This window comes from Euprymna scolopes, chromosome 26 (assembly GCF_053919585.1).
Source record: "Euprymna scolopes isolate OS-2025 chromosome 26, ASM5391958v1, whole genome shotgun sequence".
NCBI lineage: Eukaryota > Metazoa > Mollusca > Cephalopoda > Sepiida > Sepiolidae > Euprymna > Euprymna scolopes.
In genome coordinates, this window is record NC_136507.1 from 103,124,032 (window position 1) to 103,146,617 (window position 22,586).

The following is a 22,586-nucleotide window of genomic DNA, read 5'->3' on the forward strand; positions in this document are numbered from 1 at the left end:
GGTCCATGTTGTCATCTACTTCTCCCGTTCTTTTCTGGGGGGGTTCTCAATATCCTTAGTATAGCAGCTCTGTCCAAACCAAACTTAGTGTCTTTTATATAAAAGGCAAATTCTGTATGTCTGCTAAAAACTTGTCTGTATCGCACAGGCACGAACACGACATCGTTAGAAAGCATGATCTCTTGGACAAAATATATTGAAAAATTGGGAAGAAAAAAATCGTCAATTATTTTATGTAGAAATTTCGTTTTGTTTGAAGGAAGGATCAGAAATATTTTGCTTTTGACAGGGTTTGCAAACCACACATGCTAACCGTCGTTGTGGTCATCCGTTTTAAAAGGCTAAATTTGCAACATTATAACACTGTGTCCGCAGGGGCACATTGATAAGGCATTCGCTTACTAACTTTAACTTGAGTTATATGCTAGTTCGTACTTGGCACGCATTGATTTTTTTTTATTTTATTTTTTTTTTTTTCATGTCTTAGGATTTTGGCATGATGGATAGCGTGTTCGCTTACGGGCTTGGTTTTTACATTTGCCCTCTGCATAGGGTCATTTTTTTTCTTTTAATAACAAGCATTTTTAAAACAAACGTTTATTTTGGTTAATAAAAATTTCTATTGTCATTTTAAAAATTGATTTTCAGTTTTTTATTTTCAGGGGTTTTATAAAAAAAAAAAAAAAAAAAAAAAAAGTTTTTTAATTAAATTTACAGACTAAAATAATATGGCCATGGCAATAGACCCTAAAGGAAATCTTCCTAGATCGAGGCAGCATTAAAGAAATTCGCTTAAACTGGTATATAGCCATTAAAAAGTGCTCAATATCCTGAGAATAGCTTCTCTTTGTAACCCTTCAGCTGAAATATCTGCATTAAAACTGCTTTTAAAATACAAGTTAATTTAAAATTGAATACGTATTGAAAATTTTATGAAAAGCAAACAATTTTTACCAGATTATTTTTTTTTTTAAACACAGGTGTGTTTACACCTTCAAAATGATCACTACAACGTTGTTTTAAGGCGTCAATAATTTAAACACAAATTTCTAAAAAAATATTGCTAGTTTATTTAAAGCTTATTTTTATGGTAAAAAAGTTATTAAATAAAATTAGTTGTATCGGGTAACATGGGGAGGGGCAATATGTGTCTCACGTTGGAGGTACTTGAAAAGCATATAGGAAAATCGCAAAAACATTGATATTTATGTATTAGGCAACAATAAATATCTTTACCAAAAATGGCAAAATTATTTCGGGAAATTTTTTAAAGTAAAAATCAATTTTATCAGTGCATGGCATTGTCCTCTGATAACATGAAATCCCCACCTCTATGTTAAAAAGGGCTGATTTAGTAAGCCCTTTTTAACATGGCAGGGGGTGTTAAACCATTGTAAGCTTTCACTTAATTTATTAAACACTAGCAGGCCGCCCGGTATTGCCCGGTCGTAAAATACGCTTGAATGATATTTTCATTAATGCAGATTTACTATTTATTATACTAGCGGGGGTGCTCGGCGTTGCCCGGGTGTTTGAAATAAAATAAAAAAACAAGCCGTGCATGTGTGGTCCCTCTCGTGCCACATGTGAGATGCTACAAAAAAAATAGTGAAGAAATGATGAATGTGAGTGAGAAGTGTGAACGGCCAACGTTGCCTCACATTTTCGTCAAGTTTCAGAAAAATCTAATGGATGGGGCAAAAGTTAGGGGGGTAGAAAGTCATTCTTTGCATTTTGGGGTCATTTGTGGCCCCTTTTTGAGCTCCTGGGAATGCTGAATCCCAGTGAAAATGGACAAACGATGCAGTTTCACACCTTAAGACATGTATGTTTGAATTCAGCACCATGGAAAACTACTATATATGCATACATATGTTCTTGAGTAATATGAAAAAAGAGCTTCAAAAAGTGCTAAAAAGTCCCAAAGAGATGCAAACCAGAATTTTGCCAGGGTCACCCAGGGTGACCAGCGTTGCCAAGGTGTTTGGAGGGGATGTTTAAAAAAAAAAAAAAAAGTTTTGGTAGGCAGAACCCAAAGCCTTAATGCGAAGGTGGAAAAGAAAGGGACAAAAACCTGCTCGACCACGATGGGACAGGAAGTGAAAACTTCTAATTTAACAATTAAAAAGTTGACATGCAGAAAGTGAAAGTGTATGAAGCAGAAATCATGCACTTATGTTTGGCTGGAAACGAGTTCTTTCCGTCGTGGTGAGAGAAATCAACTCCAAGAGTGGGGAGCTCTGTCAGTGGCTTAATGAACAGTAATTGTCTGATATGATGTGGTATTCCCTACCAGTGATCAAAGCTCATTGCCTTCGACATCTGCTGGCCACGGAGGCTAGCACCTCGATTTTTTTCTCAAATCAATATCACTTTTATACAAAAAAGTGAAAGAAACATGCGGAGAGCAAGAAATATTGTGAAAATAGCGTATAAAAGTCGCTCAAATAAAAGATAGGCGCAACCTCCTTTCGTAAATCAGAGATATAATCTAGGGAGCATATAAAGTTTTAATAATTAGTGACTCCCCCCCACTTGTGTGCCACCATTGAGAATCGAAACCAAAACATTTGGCTTACGATTTACTTTTCCTTTGATATTAATGCCTAAGCTATGAAGATGTGTTTGCTGCAAAGCTAAAAATTAAAACATGAACCAATAGCTATTATGCATGTTCCTAATACCATCGTTCAACCATCACCTAGCAAATTCCATTTCTATAATTTTCACTTTAGCACCGATACCCCCCCCTCCGGCTAAAACCCAAATATAAAGTTTGCATAGATTCGAATATCCTATATATTAAGTTTCATGTATGTATATAAAAAACTGACAGGAGTTTGGTAGGCAAAATTTTTTAAATATATACGCATACATAACATATAGATATGGTTTGTGTTTACTATAACCTTATTACGCAAGTATAAATCATGTAGAATATCTGCATAAATATAATTACAGGTAATAAAGATGATCATCCCATAAGAAAAACGAAAAAGGGAATTTATTAAAATGAACGTTTAAAAGAATATGCAAATTAGATCTTTTGCAGATGAATGCAATTTCACAACCTATATAACAAAGTTGTATTTTCTTTTTAAATAAAGGGGGGGGGGGGGTTAATATGAATATTAATACACAAAAAAAAATTTGTAGAATAGATTGATATTTACCAAAATGTTCATGGCAGATTTATCTCCATTTCACATAATTGGGAAATGGATTTAGAAAAATACCATTTTTTTTTTCTCTATCCTTGTAACTAGCGGGGGGGGGGGGGTTGCCTGGGTGTTTGGAGGTAAATCAAAACGGGGGGGGGGGGAATCAAAACGGCGGGGGGGGGGGTAAATAAAAAGTTTTGGTAGGTGAGTATGAGGATCGAACCCGAACCCTTGAGGCAAAGTTGGAAATTAAAGTGTGTGTGTGGGGAAAAAAAAAAAAAAAAAAAAAAAAAAAAAAACATGTTACCCTACTAACGGAAACACGTTTGAATTTATTTAATTACTTAGAATTGGCAGGTGCACGTTTTAATGAGGTCAACTTTGACTGGGGGGGGGGGATTTTTATTTTCCCAAGATGTTGGGGGGGGGGGGGATCCAGCTTCTCTTGTCCAAATTGAATAGCAATTGTCTGATATAAGGAAAATATTTCCACATTGATCAAAGCTGATTGCTTTCGGACACTTCCGGCAACGGCGACCGGAAAAATACCGTCAGAATTAGTATCGCTTTTATTATAGGAAAAAGCCTAATCCACATGCAGCGAGCGAAAACTGTTGAATATTTATCTTCCCGAAGTCGAGCAAATTAAATAGACAGGCGAGATCCGTTGTTAACTCTGAGATATGATTTATATGTGATATAAAAAGTTTTAAGCCGACCGAGTGCTCCTCTGAAAAAAAGCCTTTCTTGGACATACACAAAAAGCGAACATACATACACACATTTTCGCTTTATATATATATATATATATATATATATATATATATATTGTAGGAATTTTTGGGTGAAGATGGTTACATAAGTTTTTTTTTTTTTTTTAAATGATTTTCAGGTTTTATGTTAGATGCAATATAGAATTGCTTAAGAAAAAAATAGAACAAGAAAATAGGATTTTAGTCTAGAATTAAGGGAGAAACCTTTTATATAAGCAAAGTGAGGTCAAGTGTGAGCATTTTATGTTTTAATTGGTTTGTTCTACAAGAAATAACTCCCATTTTAGATTAATAAAATTGGTCAATGTTAAGCATTGATGGCCAATTTTCTTTCCTTACAATTAACGAACACATCATTGGAACATTATTAACCAATTTATAAAAAATTGTAGAACAGAAGTTTACTACTCAGCATTTTTTGACAGTCGTATTCATAGAAAATGTTAAAATAGGATAAACATTTTATTAAAAAAAAACAAAAAAAAAACATAAGGGTTAATAAATGCCTGACATTTTGGTGACAAAAATAAATGAAAAAAAATTGTTTTAAAGAAAAAATACACAAATGTAATTAAAATAATGGCGAAATTGAGCTTTAAGTGTTTGTAGATTACATTAACATTCCTGGTATTTTTAGTATTGCCAACCGGACTTCGGGTTAAGGAATGCATTTTTATGTCCTAAGTCAAAATTAGATCGTTTAAATCTATTTAAAAATAAGCCGGCACATTAATTACTAAACTTTTTCTCAGTAATAAAAAGCAAAATACAAAATCTTGTATTTTTGTGCTTTAAATGGTACTTTTTTTTTTCACGTAAAGTACCCGTTAAGTTCAATTTCGCATAAAATTAGATGAAGAAGGGGCCCCCTACACACGCATAGACTTTAAAACGTAGAAAATCTATAATAAAAATTTTTTTAAAATAAATGAAAGATGGAGGAGCAAAAGTTAAGGTGCCTCTGCCTCAGTACAAGAGAAAACATGCTACAATATACTCAACTCAGTGTACACACACACAATAAAAAAAAAAAATTGGATGGGGAGCAACCAAGTGTCTTTTTTTGTATTCCATTTGTAATTAAAAACAAACTCAACTTCGGCCTTGAACCTTTACATTCTAGGTTCTCATTTCTACTAATTGCAGGTTTTCACACTAATTCCAGAAAATCGCTAATAAATTATGAGGCAATGTTTAAATTTCAAGAGAAATTTCCTTCATTTGAAATGTACATAAAATAACTTTCTTCAAATTATTTCCATTTTCTGATACACATTGGAGTTCAGAAATCATTTTTAAATAGATATTGTAGGTTAATTATTAGGTACGTGCAAAACGAATAACTGATCCAAAAAATTTAACACTGGCTCCTTCCTTAAAAATTCAGGAAATTATTTAATTTTAATTAAATTAATTAATGATCACAGATGAACACAATTTTTTTTTAAATCGTCAATGAAAATGTATTATTTTGTTTCAAATACTATAAATATTAAAAAAAAAAAAAAAAAAAAAAAAAAAAAACGCATGAATTTTTTTTTTTTAAATGAAAATAAAGCACCGTCAGAAACATTATAGGAAAAGCTCCTAAATTTTGTGTTCATGAAATCAATATACGCGGTGCGGTGCGCGCCGGTGGGTGCGGTGCCTTTGTACGAGCACACATGAAACTTACCCTCTCCGGACGAACAAAATTGTTTAAAAATGAAAATTTCATCCCACTCGCCATATTAATTATTTAATGATTTTTTTGTTCATTTTTTTTTTTTTCAATGCTTAAATTGTTAGTTGTATTCAGTGATTTTATTGGATTTTTATTAATATATCATAACACGTTTAAGAAGAGTCATAAAATGTAACAAAATATTCTAATGATACATATTTCCTTATTTTTATTACAACATAGGATGATTATCTAATTCTTTTTTTTTTTCATCTTAAAAAAAAAAAAAAGAGAAATTAAGTTATGTTTTAATTCCTCTTTAAATTAAAAAAAAATTGACTTTCTGACATTTTGGGCTTCTGTAGAAATTGAGGGACGCTGTTTCTGTTACTAAACTTGCTTTTGGGTCGAATTAATTATTTTGTAAAAACAAGGTGTTTTTGAAATTTTATTCATTTGCTATTTATCTTTGAAATAAACTCAGAAAACTAATTTTTCTTTCAAGGGATTTGTACAATGAATTCATTTCACTTTTAAGTTTCTGACACTGCTGTGAAAACATTTTTCATTTTAAATTTTTTTCCTTTTAGGCTTTAATCTTTCAAACACAACCAAAAAGTAATCGAAACCTTCAAAAAAAATTATAAGCTTCTTTCAAAACCATGTTCCCCTTATCAGTTTCTATCATTAAATTGTACGTATTGAATTAATGTCTTCTCTCCACCCAAAAAATGAACACTGAAAAACTAAATGAAAAAAATGTTTAGAATTTAAAGTGGGAGATCGTTTTAACATAAGAAAATCCATTTCTGGCTCCATTCTAGCGTTTTAGGGAAATTAAAAAATTTTGCTTTGAGATAAATTAGATGGGATGGGGAGGGGTCTACGAACTTGCCACTTGGACATAGGGTTACTGATGTTCCGTTAGATTTATAAAAGAAATTAATCTCTCACTCAAAATTCTAAAGGTTCTTTTTTTCCCAAGTTTACCATGATGCTCACACGTAATTGAAAGTAGAATTTACTTTTTTGTGGTGGTAATTTAGCTGTTAATCTCCAAATTTAGCCAAAATTCATTTTTGTAATTTACTCTTTTACACAAATACATTGAAAATAGTAAAAATATATCTACAAACATTGCAAAAGAAAAAGTCATCCTTAAAACGAGAAGACCATGTGATGCTACACTGTTTCACCAACAAAGATGCCGATTTTAAGAGGAATTTTTTATTTTATTATGCTTCTAAAAAAGCATCCAGTAAAAATAGGCTCATCACGTAATTGGTGCGTTGATTTGAAAAGGAATCGATTACGTCACGAATGTAAAAAGATTTTATGCTTGCAGGAAATAAAATGAAAAAAGTATATTTGCTTACAAAAACAAAACTTATACAAAAAAAAAAAAAAAAACACGTATAAACTTTCGAAAAAACAATTCGAAAATGCAGACTAAAACGAGATATTACCTTCTGTTTTGATATTTGAATGGGGCCCCACACACATACACATTAAAAACCAAACTCATACAAATGGTCACTCATCTTGGTACTGGCCAGCCTCAGCGACGCTGAGGCTCAGCGTTAATACATGAAAATTTTCGTCAATGAAAAATAAATTTTTTGGGGCTTGTTTGGTCTTCCGTAGTTTGCTTTTTATCAAGTACAAATGTAAACATTGTAATCAAATCGACGCGAAGTAACTGGTTGCCTATATGAATAAGTGGAATTATTTGAAATCCAGGTAATTATAATATTTTTGCATATTCTCATAGAAAATCACCCTAAATCTTAGACAAGAAATAAACAAATTAATTCTTTCAAAAACTTCTTTTTTTTTAAAAAACTATTTATATACGTTTTTTATGCAAAACAAAAAATTCCAATTAACTTTTGGGGAAAATTCTAATAAATGTAATTTCGTTTTAAAAAACAACTTGATTTTTCAGCCATTTTTGGCGGTGTCTAATGTACTGAGACTAAAGCCACCTTCAGGACTGTCAGCAACCACTATAAAAGAGTAATAAAGAACGCGAGTTGTATGTTCAGCAAACACTCAGCCGCTTGGTTCCCACCAATTTTGGCAAATAACAGGGTCCTGAATAGAAGTGTGTGCTCTATTGCAACCATCACGAATGGACCTTAGGTACTTTCGCCAGCATCTGACAAAGAAACTCTTTGCAGCTAATTCTACCATAGCGATCAGGGCCGCTAACCGCCCCCCCCCCCGTATTTCCTCCTGTGTCTGAAACATGCTATGCAACATAAATGTGCGTGATGTTGCCAAGCCAATCAAAAACCTCGATTTCAGTAAAGCAACTGGCCCTGATAGCATTCCTATTATAGTGCTGAAAAGTGTCAACCAGAACTAGCTCCCATACTTATAAAGAGAATTGCTGGAAAACCTCATCAGTATGTCTCCTTCAAAAATTCAGGTGATTAGTCATCTCCCTCTCAATATAGACTAATCAGTCCTGTGCGTCAATAAGCAAGTTGCTGAAATCTTAATAAAGTAGTCAACCACCTCAGCAAAATTAATCTTCTTAGTGACATGCAATATGGTTTCCATTCTGCTAGATCTACAGCAAATGTGCTAACAGTTATCTCCTAGGATTAACAAATCTCTTGACAGAGGCTTTCTTTATAGGGTAATTGCCTTAACATATCAAAGGCTTTTGATAGTGTATAGCATAAAGGTCTACTCCACAAAATCTCCAGCTATGGTATAGCTTTTAAATTATTATAACACTTGTCTCTGATGGGTTCATAAGAGTAGTGGTGGTTGATGGGCAGAAATTAGAAGCTCACAGTATTGATGCTGGAGTCCTTCAAGGTGTTCATCCTGGCCCCAACTCTCTCCCTGATCTACATCAATTATCTCCCAAATCACATCCTAAGATCATTTGTAGACATTTATGCTGATGACACGACCATCAATAGCAACACTTTCAAGGCTGTAAATGAGTCATTTGTAGCCTTGAAAGCCTTAGTCATTTACTAAATGACTAAGTTCTGATTCTCTCTTCTCTGATCTTGATCATGTGGTACAATGGAGAAAGAGGTGGCTGGTTAATTTTAATGTATTTAAAACCAAGCTCCTATCTTTAATCATCAACACTGATACCCGTCTGGCATCAATCAAAATGAATGGCTCTCTTCTTAGGGAGGCGCCATGTTTTGACAAGGCTGCTGGAAAAATGGTGGGATTGTTCTCCCACTTCAGTAGATCTCACTGCTGATGCAAATTCTCTACCTGTAGAAGAGACAAGTATGTCCAAGGATGGAGTATTGTTGCCACATCTGGCCAGGAGCTCATAGAAGCAGCTTATTCTGCCTTGACAGAGTTCAAAATAGACTTCGTAGTCTAGTGGTAGATGGCCTCTTCTCTTCAACTTCTTTCCTACAGGAAAGACGTTGCGAGCCCTTTTTTTTTTTTGTGTTGCTTATTTTCATGGCAAATGCTTGTCTAAGCTCCAATCTATTGTCCCCTCTGACCTGACTTTCATGAAAAACACTCGTAGAGCTTAAACCACTATCAATTTCCTCCCACTTTTTCTGTGCCTAAACCTAAATGTAGATTCCATGAACAAAGTTTTCTTTGAACTGCACTATCAGAATTTTTGACACCCCTAATACGAAACTGCGAATAAAATATAAAAAACTCGTAATTTCTTTTAAAAGTGGGTTGTTTTTCTTTATGGAATATACTTCCAAAATAAACTATTAAAGTTGTTTAAAAAATTGAAATATTTTTTTTTTAAAACCAGTGCCGGCGTGCCTTCATCCAGCCATTTTTTTTTTACGTAATGAAATCAATTGAATTTTACGAGTTACTTTTCAAATTTTTAAACTTTAAAAATCTATCAATTTTTCTTTTGGTTAAATTTTTACGATATTTTCAGAGTCAATGTGAAATTTTATGCTCTTTCCAATAAATTGAATATAATATTTTAAACAAACGTTTTTTTTTTTACTCGCCCCCCCCCATTTTGAAATGTCTATTAAAATTTTAATAATTCATGTACCAAAGTTTTATATATCACAAATTGAAGATAAAAGATCAATAAATAATATATTGTAAATTAAAAAAAAAAAAAAAAAAAAAAAAAAAAGTGCTTTTGGAAATTTACCTGTAAAGTCCAAAGTGTAAAATCTTTTTTTAAAAAAACAAGTTAATTTTTTTTTTTTTTTAATTGGTAGCCTATGTTCTGCTTATATTGTCCAGTAAGTAATGGACGATGACAACATTTTTTTTTCTATTTCATTTAATGTTTTTTTTTTTTTTTTTTTTAGATATTTAAAAAAGAAAAAAATTCACTCAATAAATGAATCAAAAATATGTATTTCTTTAAGAAAAAAAAAATTCCATGACGGTCTTTTTTTTAAAAGGCAAAAATTTATAAAATGGGAAAATTTCTTCACGGACAAGGCTAAACGACTAACGCGAACGTGTGGTTTTTACTTCCTTCTGTTCATCCATAGTTTGAAGAAAAAAAAAAAAAAAAAAAACTACTTCCGGCTTTTCGATAACGTAAAATGCTTACGTGTCCGCCTTTTTCAAATAGGTGTTTAAAACATTCTTTTATTTAAAAAAATAAATGGAATTTAAAATATAAATATGGATAAATTCTGAACAATGAATAATGGAACTAAACACAATAGTATTTTTATAGGTAAGTGATTTTTTTTCGAATTTATATCTATTTTTTTATAACTGAAGTAAAATTTCGTTGATTTTCGTCAAATCTTTTAAAGAAAACCGATTAAAAAAAACAAATATTACATAATTTTCTATTAAATCTTTTTTTTTTTTTAATTTGGTCTTTGCTCCTTTAATTGAAAAAAAAAATTAGGGTTTGAATTACATTTTTCATAACCTTGTAAAAATAGGAGGTCCAATTATTCAATTTTTTTTTCGTGCATTCTTAAGATCGGTTTCTGACACCGCTAGAACTGCACTCCTGTGGAACTCCATTCCGTATTCCTGCTTTCCAACTGACTACAATATGGTCGTATTTAAGTCCAACATAAACAAATTCTTGATGAGCCAACCCCCTAAGCAATCCAATTTCCACTACTAACGATTACATTTTACCATTGGCTAATGTACACTAATTAACCCTTATCCTCGAGTGGCCTCCAGGCCTTATAAGTGGTGACTCATTTATAAAAAAAAAATCAATTGCATATCTTTGTTTAAAGAAAAATATTTTTCATTTGATTAAAAAACGTTAATCTTAAATATCGTAATTTGTAGCCCAAAACAAGTAATATTTAAATTATTTATTAAATTCCCTTTTATTCCAGAAAATATCAATCATTAATTCTTATAACTAGTTAAGTGCAAAAATGAATAGCCGCGGGGCGATATGCTCAGAATGTATCAACATTTTGATCCGTCATTTTACTTAAAATTCTCCAAAACTCGGGAAATTAACTCATTTTAATGAAATATTCAGTATTTATCAAATAATGATCACAGAATATAATGAACCCATTATTTGAATCTTAGTCGAAATGTATTTTATTTAAACAAAAAACACCTTTAAAGTTATGGTTTTCAGTATTAAAAAAAAAAAAAAAAAAAAAAAAAAAAATGAATTTATGGTATTTTTTACGACAGTACCATCATAGTATAAACACCCCCAACCTTCCCATATTAAGAACGGCTTTCCAAGTTGGGGGTGTTTATTCCGAAAACCGTTAAAATGGAGATTGTGGGTGTTTCTCGTAAAAAAAAAAAAAAAAAAAAACTATCGATATTATCATTAAGCATTGTTCATTCAATATTTTCACACAATAAAATTATAATTGCAAAAACTATTTCTACTTTAGATTACATATTTCGCATAATTTTTATTGAATGAACGTAACTTGGCGTAACAGTATTTTTACATAATCTTGAAAAACAAATTTCAAAGCAGGAAGACAAAAGTATAAAAATTGTAAAAAATTATACAAACGGTCACAATAGGAATGTACGGATGCACGGCTGGTGAGGAGGGACAAAAAAAAACAGCACTCTCCAACTACTGACGTCATTTTCAGACAGCCTTTTCACTTTCTGACATTTTGGACTTCCATAGAATCTATGCTTAGATGACTTCGTTTCTTTTTGCTTGTGCAAAGCCAGAAGCATTCGCCTTGGGAGGCTGATTAAGATTTTTTTTTTTTTTTTTTTTGTTCAAACAAGGCGTTTTGTTTATTTAATATCTTAGTACTTTTACTAATTATCTTTGAAATAGACTCAGAAAACTAATATTAGTCAAGAGATTTTTACAATGAATTCATTTAACTTCAAAATTTAGATGAACTTGTCAGCTCCCGAATGTCGCCGTGAAATTTGTTTTTTTCCACGTGTACAAATATTTTTTTTCCTTTTGGAAATTACCTTTAGACTTCAATCTTTCAAATACAATCAAATAGTCATAAAGAATTATAAACCCGATTTCAAATTATACTTATAAGAATTAAAATTTTAAATCAATCAACTTTATCGTAAAACCTATGTTGGGTTTGTTTTACAATCCACATCAAAAAATCAAATATATAACAAATGTTATCAAAGGAAAAGTTACTTTTCTACTTAACTGGATATATTTTTAGTGTTTTTATTTAATGTAAAATGTTTATTTGGTTCAAAAAACAAGTAGTGTTCAGCATTACCTGAGAAAAAGATACGTCTCTACATCTTTAAAGTCTCGATAATGACTTCAAAATAAAATGGTTGTAAAACCCTATCCAATAAATGTTAGTGACATTTGTGTTATACATTTGTTTCAAACAACTTTTTTGTATCTCTGGATTGTAAACCAAACCCTGAATTTTCAGTTCAAAATTTTTGTATGGAAACTTAATGCAACTTTTTATTTAATATTAACAGATTGTAAAACCAACTATGTACAAGCAAATTGAACTGAACTCATTGTTTTCGTTAACTTTTTGTTCTAACAAAGATTTCATTAATTTACAAATTTAATAAATTCTAACATTTTTAATAGGTACGTGCAAAATGAACGCCGACGCTCAAAATGTATAAACATTTTGACCTCTACCTTCACTTAAGTACCAAAATCATAAATTAACCAATTTTATTGAAATTTTCAGTATTTATCAAATAATGATCATGAACACATTTTCATTTAAATCTTCGTGGAAATGTATTATTTCGGTTAAACAAAAAATACCTTTGAAATTCTGGTTTTCAGTTAAAGAAAAAAAAAAATGCATGAATTTATTTTTGCTTCTTTATGAAGAAAAAGCATCATCAATTGTAATTAAAAAAAAAGTATTCAATTTTTTTACAGGAAAAAAAAGGCACTAAAGTCCGTATTAATGAATTCGATATAACTAAGAAAAATTAATTTCTGGTAAATTTTTAGTTTACCGACCCCTCGGCATTCACCTTTAATTTGTCGACTTTTATAGGTTTTCGGGTACGCAGGGCGATATCGCATTTATTTTTACGCAAACACAGTTATCCGTATTTAAAGACATTCAGTATCCAACTTAATCCCTATCATTTTTGATGGCGGCCATCTTGTTTTCAATAACGAAAAAACGCAAAAAAAAAAAAAAAAAAAAAAAGAGGCTATGCCACATGTAACTGGAATCCCTTCTTCCCCACCACCGGCGTTGGCGCAAAAATGTAAACAGAATTTCTGTGAAATGCTAAACAGTATTCTACTCGGCAAATGTCGGCGCATTTACTCATGGAAAAAAGGTTAATTAAACTGCAGAAGCACCTGTTAAACTACACAAGTTCTCTAATTGAATACCCCCTCCTCCACCCCAACAAAGAACGAAAAACATAATACGCTGTTGTAAACCGCTCGTGAAAACTTACTGACAGCAATATTTTACTATTAAATAGGGTGAAAACTGTTAGTGCAGTGAGTGATCCGCGCTTTTTTTTAAATTGTATTTCCAAGTTTAATTAAACTTTTAGGTACAAAACACCCTCCCCTCCCCATGGTAAGAATGGTCTTTTAAATAATGACGTTATTATTTATGTCCAGATCACTCTCTGCACTAGTACCGAAAACTATTTTATAAAAATGTCATTTAAAATGTCCGCTATGTATTCATGCATCTTGTGAAACGCCAAATGACTACGGGCATGCGCGCAGTTTACTAAGTTAAAACAAATGAATATAATTAGGAAAATGAAAAAAATGTAAGTGAAAAAAAAAAAAAAAAAAAAAAAGATTCTCCGTTTCGTTTCGATATCGGGAAACGGAAGGGTGAGTGGGGGGCATTTCGGCCTTGAAGCCGAAAAATGTTTTTTGGTGATGTTTTGGCCCCGTTTGGCTCTTTTTGGAGTTTTTAACTAAATGGGAAACAAGATGGCCGCCAGCAAAAATAGTGATTACGTTCGATACTGAATGTCTTCAAATACGGATAACTGCGCAAAAAATGAATGCGATATTCGTTCTCAACGTACCGGAAAACCTTTAAAAGTCGACAAATTAAAAGGTGAATGCCGAGGGATCGGTAAACTAAAAAAAAATACCTAATTTCTTAAACAACCGATATTATCACTGAATTAAGCATTGTTTATTCAATATTTTCACAAAAAAAATTGCAAATTTTTTTTTTTAATTACAGGTTTCGCATAATTTTTATATGTAAGATGCTGATATTTTCCTTGCTTGCATGAATGTGAAACTTTCGGCGTAACAATTTTTACATAATCTTGAAAAATAAAAAAAAAATTCATTTAAAAACAGAAACAGAAAAATAATTAGAAAATGGTAAAAATGATACAAAACGTTTACGATGGGAATATACGGATGCACGTCTGGGGGAAAAAAAAAAAAAAAAAACAAGCACCTACTTCCTTTTAATCATGTGACGTCATTTCAAGACGGCCTTTTGATTGTCTCAGATTTGGGCCTTCCGTATAATTGATGCTTACAAAACTTCGTTTGCGATTTTGCAAAGGGCAGAATCTCTCGATTTTGGGGACTAATTAAGCTATTTTTTCGTACAAACAAGGCGTTTTGTTTTTTTAAATTTAATTCAATATCTTAGAAATTTAATAATTATATTTGAAGTAGTCCCAGAAAATTAATATTTATCTTTCAAATGATTTTTACAATAAATTTATTTAAATTTAAAAATTCAGCTGAATTGGTTAGGTGGCCGTGAAAGCATTTTTCATTATAACTTTTTTCACGTGTACAAGTATTTTTTCCTTTGAGAAATTAAGTCTTGAATCTTTCAAATACAATCAAAAAGCAGCCGGAAAGCCACAAAAAAATTATGCTAACTCAGCTTTCAAAACTATGCCCCCCCCCCTTCTATCTTTATTCGGTAATTTTTTGCCAGTACCTGCTAATTATGTATTCCAACCAACAGTGAAAGTGTTAGAGTCTAACACTGTTAGACAATTTAAATCTAAACCAATTAACCTGACCAGCAACTTAAGGAGTAAATTCTACCATTAATTCATTAATGCCATAAAAATCTATATTGATAATTAAAAGGGGCAGGGGGGTGTTGTGGCAGCCGCCGCCACAACACATCGCTCCTCCACCAAATGAATTAGTGCACTGCACTAATAGCTTTTTTTTTTTTTATTATTCATGAAGAATTAAGCAACGCAAATGTTTGTAAAAAGGGCGAAATTATCAATAACGTAAATAACTGTCACGTGCGCATGCGTTAACCTGCCTAGGGAGGGGGACTAAGGGAGCGACCATTAAATAATCCTGTTAGTCGCCATGGACCGAATTTAAAAAGTAATTTGATTGGCTATTTGAAAGACATTTTACTTTATTTCAAAATTAGAATTCAATAGATCTCATTCAATCATTAACAAGCATCGTCGAGTGAATGCAATTCAATAGGTTTGCGAACAAAATCTAATTAGCCATCCTATGATGCTAAGTGAGATAGACAAGAACAATATCCCAAAAGAGAAGAGTTTTTGTTTTTTCCTAAAATATAGAGGCAGAATAAATGTTTGGTGCTGTAGAACGTGAGTCAAATTGTCGAAATCTGGAAATGTTAATTAATTAGGGAGTGGATGCTCCCGAGAGCACCAAAATAATTTCCGATACGTTGCATACGAAGTCTTCGAACAATTTTATGGTGTTTCTGAACACTGCGTTATTCACGAGGGTAACTTGGTTGATTCTATGATGAAACTATATAAACCGTAGAACGTTTGTGGTCAGACGGACAAAAAGAATGTGCAGTCTATTAAATTTACATTGAACAATGTTTATTTCTTTGTGTTTAATAAAAAATATGGTTTCATTTTAATTTTTTAATTCTTTTACAATTACGTCAATTTCAATATCAAATTGCATTCTTTCAAACCGGTGTGTAGCAATAGCATCACTTTCATTTTCTGTTGATTTAAACTGCCAGCCTTTAAGGATTCAATTAGATAAAATTATTTTTTTTAGTCTTGGATAATTTTAGTAAAATCGAGGCACCACTAATCTATAAAAAGTTTTTTTTTACGAAGATTTTTAACGGGGGAAAAAACGTGGCACACAAAACAATTGTTTTTTTACGGAATATGGGTTTGTATTACTGTACAGATTCGAAAAAGTTGTCAAAAAATATAACAAATGTTATCAAAGGCAAGATAAGTTACTTTTCTACAAAACTGGATATATTTTATGTTTTTATTCAATGTAACATGTTTATTCAGCTCGAAAAGCATAGTGTTTACCGATGTAATAGAAAATTCAAAATGGCCCCCAACTCTCTCTTTAACACGGTAAGTTCGGGAAAAGGTGTTATAAATAAAAAAAAACTAGACATATTACTATTATAAAACCACCGAACCGAATATATGTCAACTTGTGTCACGGTAACATATATTGAGCGAATTTCTAACAGTATTTTGTCTAGTTTTTCTTTTTTTTTTATTTATAACATATAACGTCATTGACGCACATAGGTCCTTTTCGTAAGATGTTTTTTTTCTCGTAAGCGAATTTTCGCCTCATTGTAACTCCAGAATTTGCTCATGCTTGTCAAATCCATGCTGAAGGGGTTTTAGGGTTAGGGTAATTTTCTGCCTCCGACACCGCTTACGCCAGACGGCTTTTTCGAACTCAGAACGAGGCGGGACGTCGGGACCCTATCCGTACAGGTTAACCTTTATTACATACAAACTATTTGTCGGCGATAATTTTACATGCGATATTCGTTTCCAGAATACCAGAAAACCTTTAAATGTCATAAAATTTGTTATTTACACCGATTTCAACAGGACACGTAAGTACGTAATGTTTTCACCTGAAATGCGTCGCCAATCTACACAAGCACAACGAAAATTGTTTATATATTCACGTACACGCGCTTTGTTTTTGGAAATTTGGCCTTTTTTCTGAAAGGTTTGCCTTACTTGGTTTCCACCTTAACATTTCCTTTTAAAATGAAGACTTAAGGTGTTTTCGGGTATGCTGAAAACGAATACAGCATTTAAATTCTCCGCAAACCAGTAGTTTCCGGATAATAAGCAATGTAATTCCTGGGCATTGTTGTACGCACAAATATTTACAAAACGTTTTCGTTTTTTTTTGTTAAAAAGTACGTTTGATTCTTATTTTTGATTTCGTTAGCGTACGCAAACTTGGGAAAGAAAAGATTAAAAAAAACGAGACGAAATTAAAATTTCCCTTCCATTTTTTTTGAAACACCAAAACTTTCGACAAACTTAACCAAGCTACCTTTAAAAAGGTAAATTTTTAGAACATTCAGATCTATATTCCGTATTGTTTTCACTGATCGCCATATTTGTTTTCACGCACAGATTCAATTTATTAAATTGTTAGGTGAAAGTACAGAATAGTTAAAGCCCCTCCCACATTTCAAGATGTTTTCGGGCATGAAAATATTCTAATAACTACTGAATACTTTTTTTTTTTTTTTTGATTAAGCATAGATTTTGAAAGTATACAGTAAATAGAACAATTTTATGAAAAAACAAATCAGCAAAACTGAAGCGCCTTTATGTCACACGTGACTGCCGGCCTGCAGCAAATAAGAAAAAATTGAATTTATAATCGAAGAGCATATTAGAATCCACATTCATCCAAGAATAGACTGGTTATGAATAAAATATAGGTAAAAAAGAAACAATATATAGGAATAGCCTACCTATATTCAGTATAAATTTTTTATGGAATAAAATAGAAAAGGAAAAAAATTTAAACCGCGCGGATTTACAGGAGGGGAAAAAAAATCAGTAAACCATTGAAAGGTGGAAATAGGAAGAAAGAGCAATATCCGGTTCTCTACAGATAAAATCCAGTACAAGTAAAAATGTATTATTCTTTTTTATTTGGCCAAAAAGAAAAAAAAGCGTGTTTAAAGCAGGTAAATATAAGAAAACTATTCAAAAAAAAAAAATTTTTAAATGAATTTCTGAGTAAAACTCTGGGAATAAGTAGAAATAATGTAATATAGTGAAATCGAAATAGAACACCTCGACAAGCTATTTAAAAATGCAGTTATATATAAACAAGACATAAGAAAAGATAGTCCTTTTTTATTATTTCTTTTTATCTTGACTCCATTCCGGTGCAAAATAAAATTGAGATATAAATGTGTAAAAACGACTGGCTACACAATTCAAGTCTTTGAAGATAATGGAGAATCAAAGTGGTGGTAATGGACTATAGCAAACGGGAGGGGGGGAAAGACAAAAAAAAAATGAATTAATGCAATTAAACCATGATCGGAAGAACCTCCGACGTTGTTTAAACATTAATTTCTTTTTATGAAAAAAAAAATCCAATGATACGATACTGACCTGTACAAGAAACAAGTAGAAATTTTTGAAGCCGCAAAATATGGCGTCTTGTCAAGTCTGCTGAGTATGTTTAAGCGGCAAATTATGAGAGAGAAACGATACTCGCCAATGAAATGAACGGATTATATTCAGTGCGGAACTATCATTACGGCATTAAATTCACAAAAATATTACTAAAACGTTTAAAATATCATCAAATCGCAAAACATTTATATAAAAAAATAATAACAATATTTGATGGTGAAGAAATAATATATTATAAAGCAAGAAATAAAAAGAAAGTACTTTAATATTCTCTGCGTAATTATACTGGAACTCCGTGTTCTGCTTTAATGAACCCCCATCTTTATAAATGGGTATAAAGTCAGGGACTAAAAAGATAATAATTTCAATTTCATTATTTTCTGTATCTAATACTTAAAATGAAACTATCTTGCTTGAATACAACCAATAATTTTTAAAGAAAAAAAATACGTATTCTTGAAATATTTAATTTGTCGTGCGTAAGGTACTTTTTCGTTTGACTAATTATATCAATGTTAATGCTTTCAAATAAAAATTAATTAATTTGATTTTTACTTTTCTCTTGGTAAAACGCAATTTAAAATTTTATGGTCACTTATGTAGCCGAATAATTTCCTTTGTTTACCGGCACAAATTGAACATAATAGACTTGTAAAAACTTTACTTGAGAGAAAGAAAAAAAAATTATAATCGGCAATCTAAATATTTTTTAATCACTTTCGAAGGCTACGGAATAAAAGTAAAAGACGGTAAACAATAAACCCCAGCTTCCCTCGGAAAGATAATAAACTTTCGCCGCGGAACCTAAAGTTGGAGGTGATGCCTGGGAGCATGGTTTTATACAGGGCAGGTGCTACGTCTTCATTTTGACAATTTTTTTTCATATAAATTATTAAACTTCTAATTAAATCCAAAAGTATCTCTTTAAAATCAAAGAAAATGTTTGTTTTTTTTTTAATCTTTTTAGAATACTTTATTTAATTTTCTATACTCGCTTCGGGTATGTTTTATCATCAACAGCGTTTCGAAATCAAATATATAACAAATGAATGTTACCAAAGAAAAGACTTATACCCAGCTAAGTTCTGGCGTCATGAGTTGTATAACTTATTAATCAGAAATAAAATCAAACAATACGATTTTATTCAGCTAGCACTATTAATTTAATAATTACCTGTATTTATTTGCATTAAAAAAATACAAAATGTGCCGCAATTTAATATTTTTCTAATTTATTTCGAATTTGGTTATAAATTTCTATTTTCTTTCCTTTCTTATTTATGAACCGGGTAGGTACTCCCTTCAAATATACGAAAGCTGCGTGTGTGTTTTACTCAAAATTCTTAATTAAATTGACACAAGAAGACGAAAGCTCCTTAGTAAATGCAATTTAATGCCGGGTTAACTTTTATTTGTTTAGTTTGTCTTAGCGCCGATATACGCTCACTAAAAAAATAGGTAATTCCTGGGTTTAAAACAAAAGAAAAGTAGCACCTTTTATAGTTTTCGTCATACAGAAATAGTCATAAATTACTTTGCTAAAACGATTCGCATTGAACTATTTCTTGTTTAATATTTAATTAGTATATTTATTTATTTATTTTTACAAATAATTTCTAATTTATTTGCTTCGCCACGAGGGTAACGTTAAATGAAATATAGTTTTTCTTTTATTTCACCCCCCCCCTCCTAAAAAAAAAAATGGAGAGTCCAGATTAGAACAAAAAAACTCAGCTTATGAGAAGGGGGGGGGTCTTGCGTGATTAAAAACCGGCCAATGTACTTCTCCTCTGATCGAATCAGAACAGCTACTAGACTTTAATCCTAACCGAAGGACGAATTTGTTTATCTGCAGTCCTCGCCCACAAAGGCAGTTAGACACAAGGTCAATTTATCGTGGAGTCTCTAGGTCCCCCCCCCCCAAAAAAAAGGTGCCCTCGTCATTACCATCGGCATTCCCTAACCCGATTAGGACGACACGCAATGAACCTATTTCCCGTCCAAAAGGCCAGAAATACTTCGTCACCGACTTCCCAAGTAAAGATAATGCATGGGATGATCGCCTTTCGTCGTCATGAAGTGATATTTTTCTTTGCTTTAATAATAATCATAATAAATTTTGTTTAAAATTTTTATTTCTCTGTCTAAAAAAAAAAAAAATAATGTCTATATTCTTTTTCTGGAAGAAAGGGAAAAGTCACCAGGAAATGCCAGCATATTCGAAAGCAGTGATTTTAACAAGTATTCGAGTAAACAAAAAAAAAAAAAATAGATGAATGTCGTACAGGCGAAAAACACACACACGAAAACACAATTGGGTAAATTTTTACCTGGTTTCCAACCTTAACATTTTCCGTTAAAAAAGACGACATTATCAGTTTTCGGGTATACTGAAAACGAATATTGCATTTAAATTTTTCACAAATAAGTAATTTTATGGATATTAAGCAATGTCATTTAACTTTAATAGGCGCAAGCAACCCCAAGAAATTTTGGCTGATGGCACCTAAGTCCCGTTGTTTTTTTTTTTGTTTTTTTTACGACTGGGCAATGCTGTGCTGTCCTACCCACCACCCCACTAGTTTAGTATAAAAGCAACTCCAGAAATATTTTCAACAAATAATGGACGCCATGGTGAGTGATTCAATATTTGCAGTTGTTTATTTTAATCAAAAACAAAAATTGAAAACAACATGTTGAACATAATGAAATTAACGAATATTATCTCGTCCTAAGCCTCCATAAATATGAATTCTTTGAACAAAAATTAAAGCCTCCGAACACAAAATTAATCATCATATGATATGAATCTGGAGATTCAATTGTTGGCATTAGTTTCCCCGGGTATTTTTCTAGCCAGAATTCTTTCTAGAAAGACATTAGGTACTTACAGAAGAGACCAGGTGAAGGTTGCCAACATCCCCAGTGAAAGTTATTTTTGTAGAACAACTGGATTTGAACTTGGAACATCCAGGTTGTCAGGCCGTGTCATTAACCACTTGACCATCGTCACCACCCATAAAATTGATGAAAAGTTTTAAAAGTCAATCCTAAATAAATTTACAGCAAAAGTGTAGTGAGGACAACACGAAAGGCGAATGATAACCTGTGAACAAGGCTTTATTCATCAAGAATTACGGGTATATAGGCTGTAACAAAAAGGAAAGAGAATTGTTAAAAACATGCAATGAACGATGTTAATGACATTCACCCCAGGTGGAAAATGTTCAGAGTTGGATTATGGAATGATACGCAAAAGTTCAAGTTTAAGCATCTCTATTTCTCAGGTGGTAGGGGTGGATACGTTGTTGCTTACGAATAAGTTCTGATGGGTTTTTATCAGGCGCTATATCGGTGGAAAAAATTTCCCAGGATTCTGCAGATATGCAAGGTTCTAATGAGGTATCTGGTTGTAGAGGTTCAGCTTCATGTGAGATAGTACCGTCATTAGTGTGTGGCAGTGTATCTTGCGGTTTTGGGGCAAATTGTCGCAGTGACACTGTTTCCTCTCTTCCATTTGGGAGTCTAACGTGGGCATATTGAGGGTTGTATTCCAGCAACTCGACTTCATCGACAAATTGCTCGTAGGAGAACTGTAGATTACATTTCATTAGGACCAAACCTGGATTTAAAAGCCAACTGGGAAGAGAGATGCTAGATGTTGATTTATGGTTGAACTGGAATATCCTCTTGTGAGGTGTAGTGTTAATAGCAGTACACAGTAAGAAACAGATGGAGTTTAAGGCATCTTGTTGAACTGTTTCCCAATGAGAAATTAGCAACTTTTTCAACCTCAATGCTAGCGATATTGTTTTCCATAGGGTTGCGTTCAGTCATTCCACCTGGCCATTTCCCTGTGGGTTATAGGCGGTTGTGCGGCTTGTTGCTACTCCCTTCTTATGCAGAAAGTTTGTTAGTTCTGGACCTCTATCAGAGTGAATGAGGGAAGGCATGCCAAACAGTGAAAATAGTTGACAGAAACAATTTATGATTGTTTGTGAGGTCATATCTCGACAAGGAAAGGCAATGGTTCGATGATTGTCAATAGATATTTATTTCAATTGTTAGATGGCAATGGGCCCTTAAAATCAACACTTAAGCGTTCGAATGGTTGAGTCACTTTGATAAGCTTGAAATTGGTGGTATGGAAAAATCTCGGTTTTAATTCTGCACAAACTGCACAGTTCCCAA

The 22,586-nt window shown here is 32.2% G+C and overlaps 2 protein-coding genes across 5 annotated transcripts in view; one reads left to right on the forward strand and one right to left on the reverse strand.

Annotated features, from left to right (window-relative positions):
* LOC145248321 (ELAV-like protein 1) overlaps positions 1 to 18,518 on the reverse strand; it is a 32,047-nt gene extending 13,529 nt beyond the window's left edge. For 2 of the 4 annotated variants that reach the window (XM_080110230.1, XM_080110228.1), the window contains exon 1: positions 18,372 to 18,508. The gene's annotated coding sequence lies outside the window, so the exon portion shown is untranslated. Of the gene's footprint in view, positions 1 to 18,371 lie in introns of all 4 variants that reach the window. The other 2 variants (XM_080110229.1, XM_080110227.1) reach the window with 2 other exon arrangements.
* Positions 10,113 to 22,586, forward strand: part of LOC145248318 (uncharacterized) — a 167,789-nt gene continuing 155,315 nt past the window's right edge. The window contains exon 1 of the mRNA XM_080110226.1: positions 10,113 to 10,266. Coding sequence (XP_079966352.1) covers positions 10,230 to 10,266 — 37 coding nt within the window. The 5' untranslated portion in view covers positions 10,113 to 10,229. The remainder of the gene's footprint in view (positions 10,267 to 22,586) is intronic.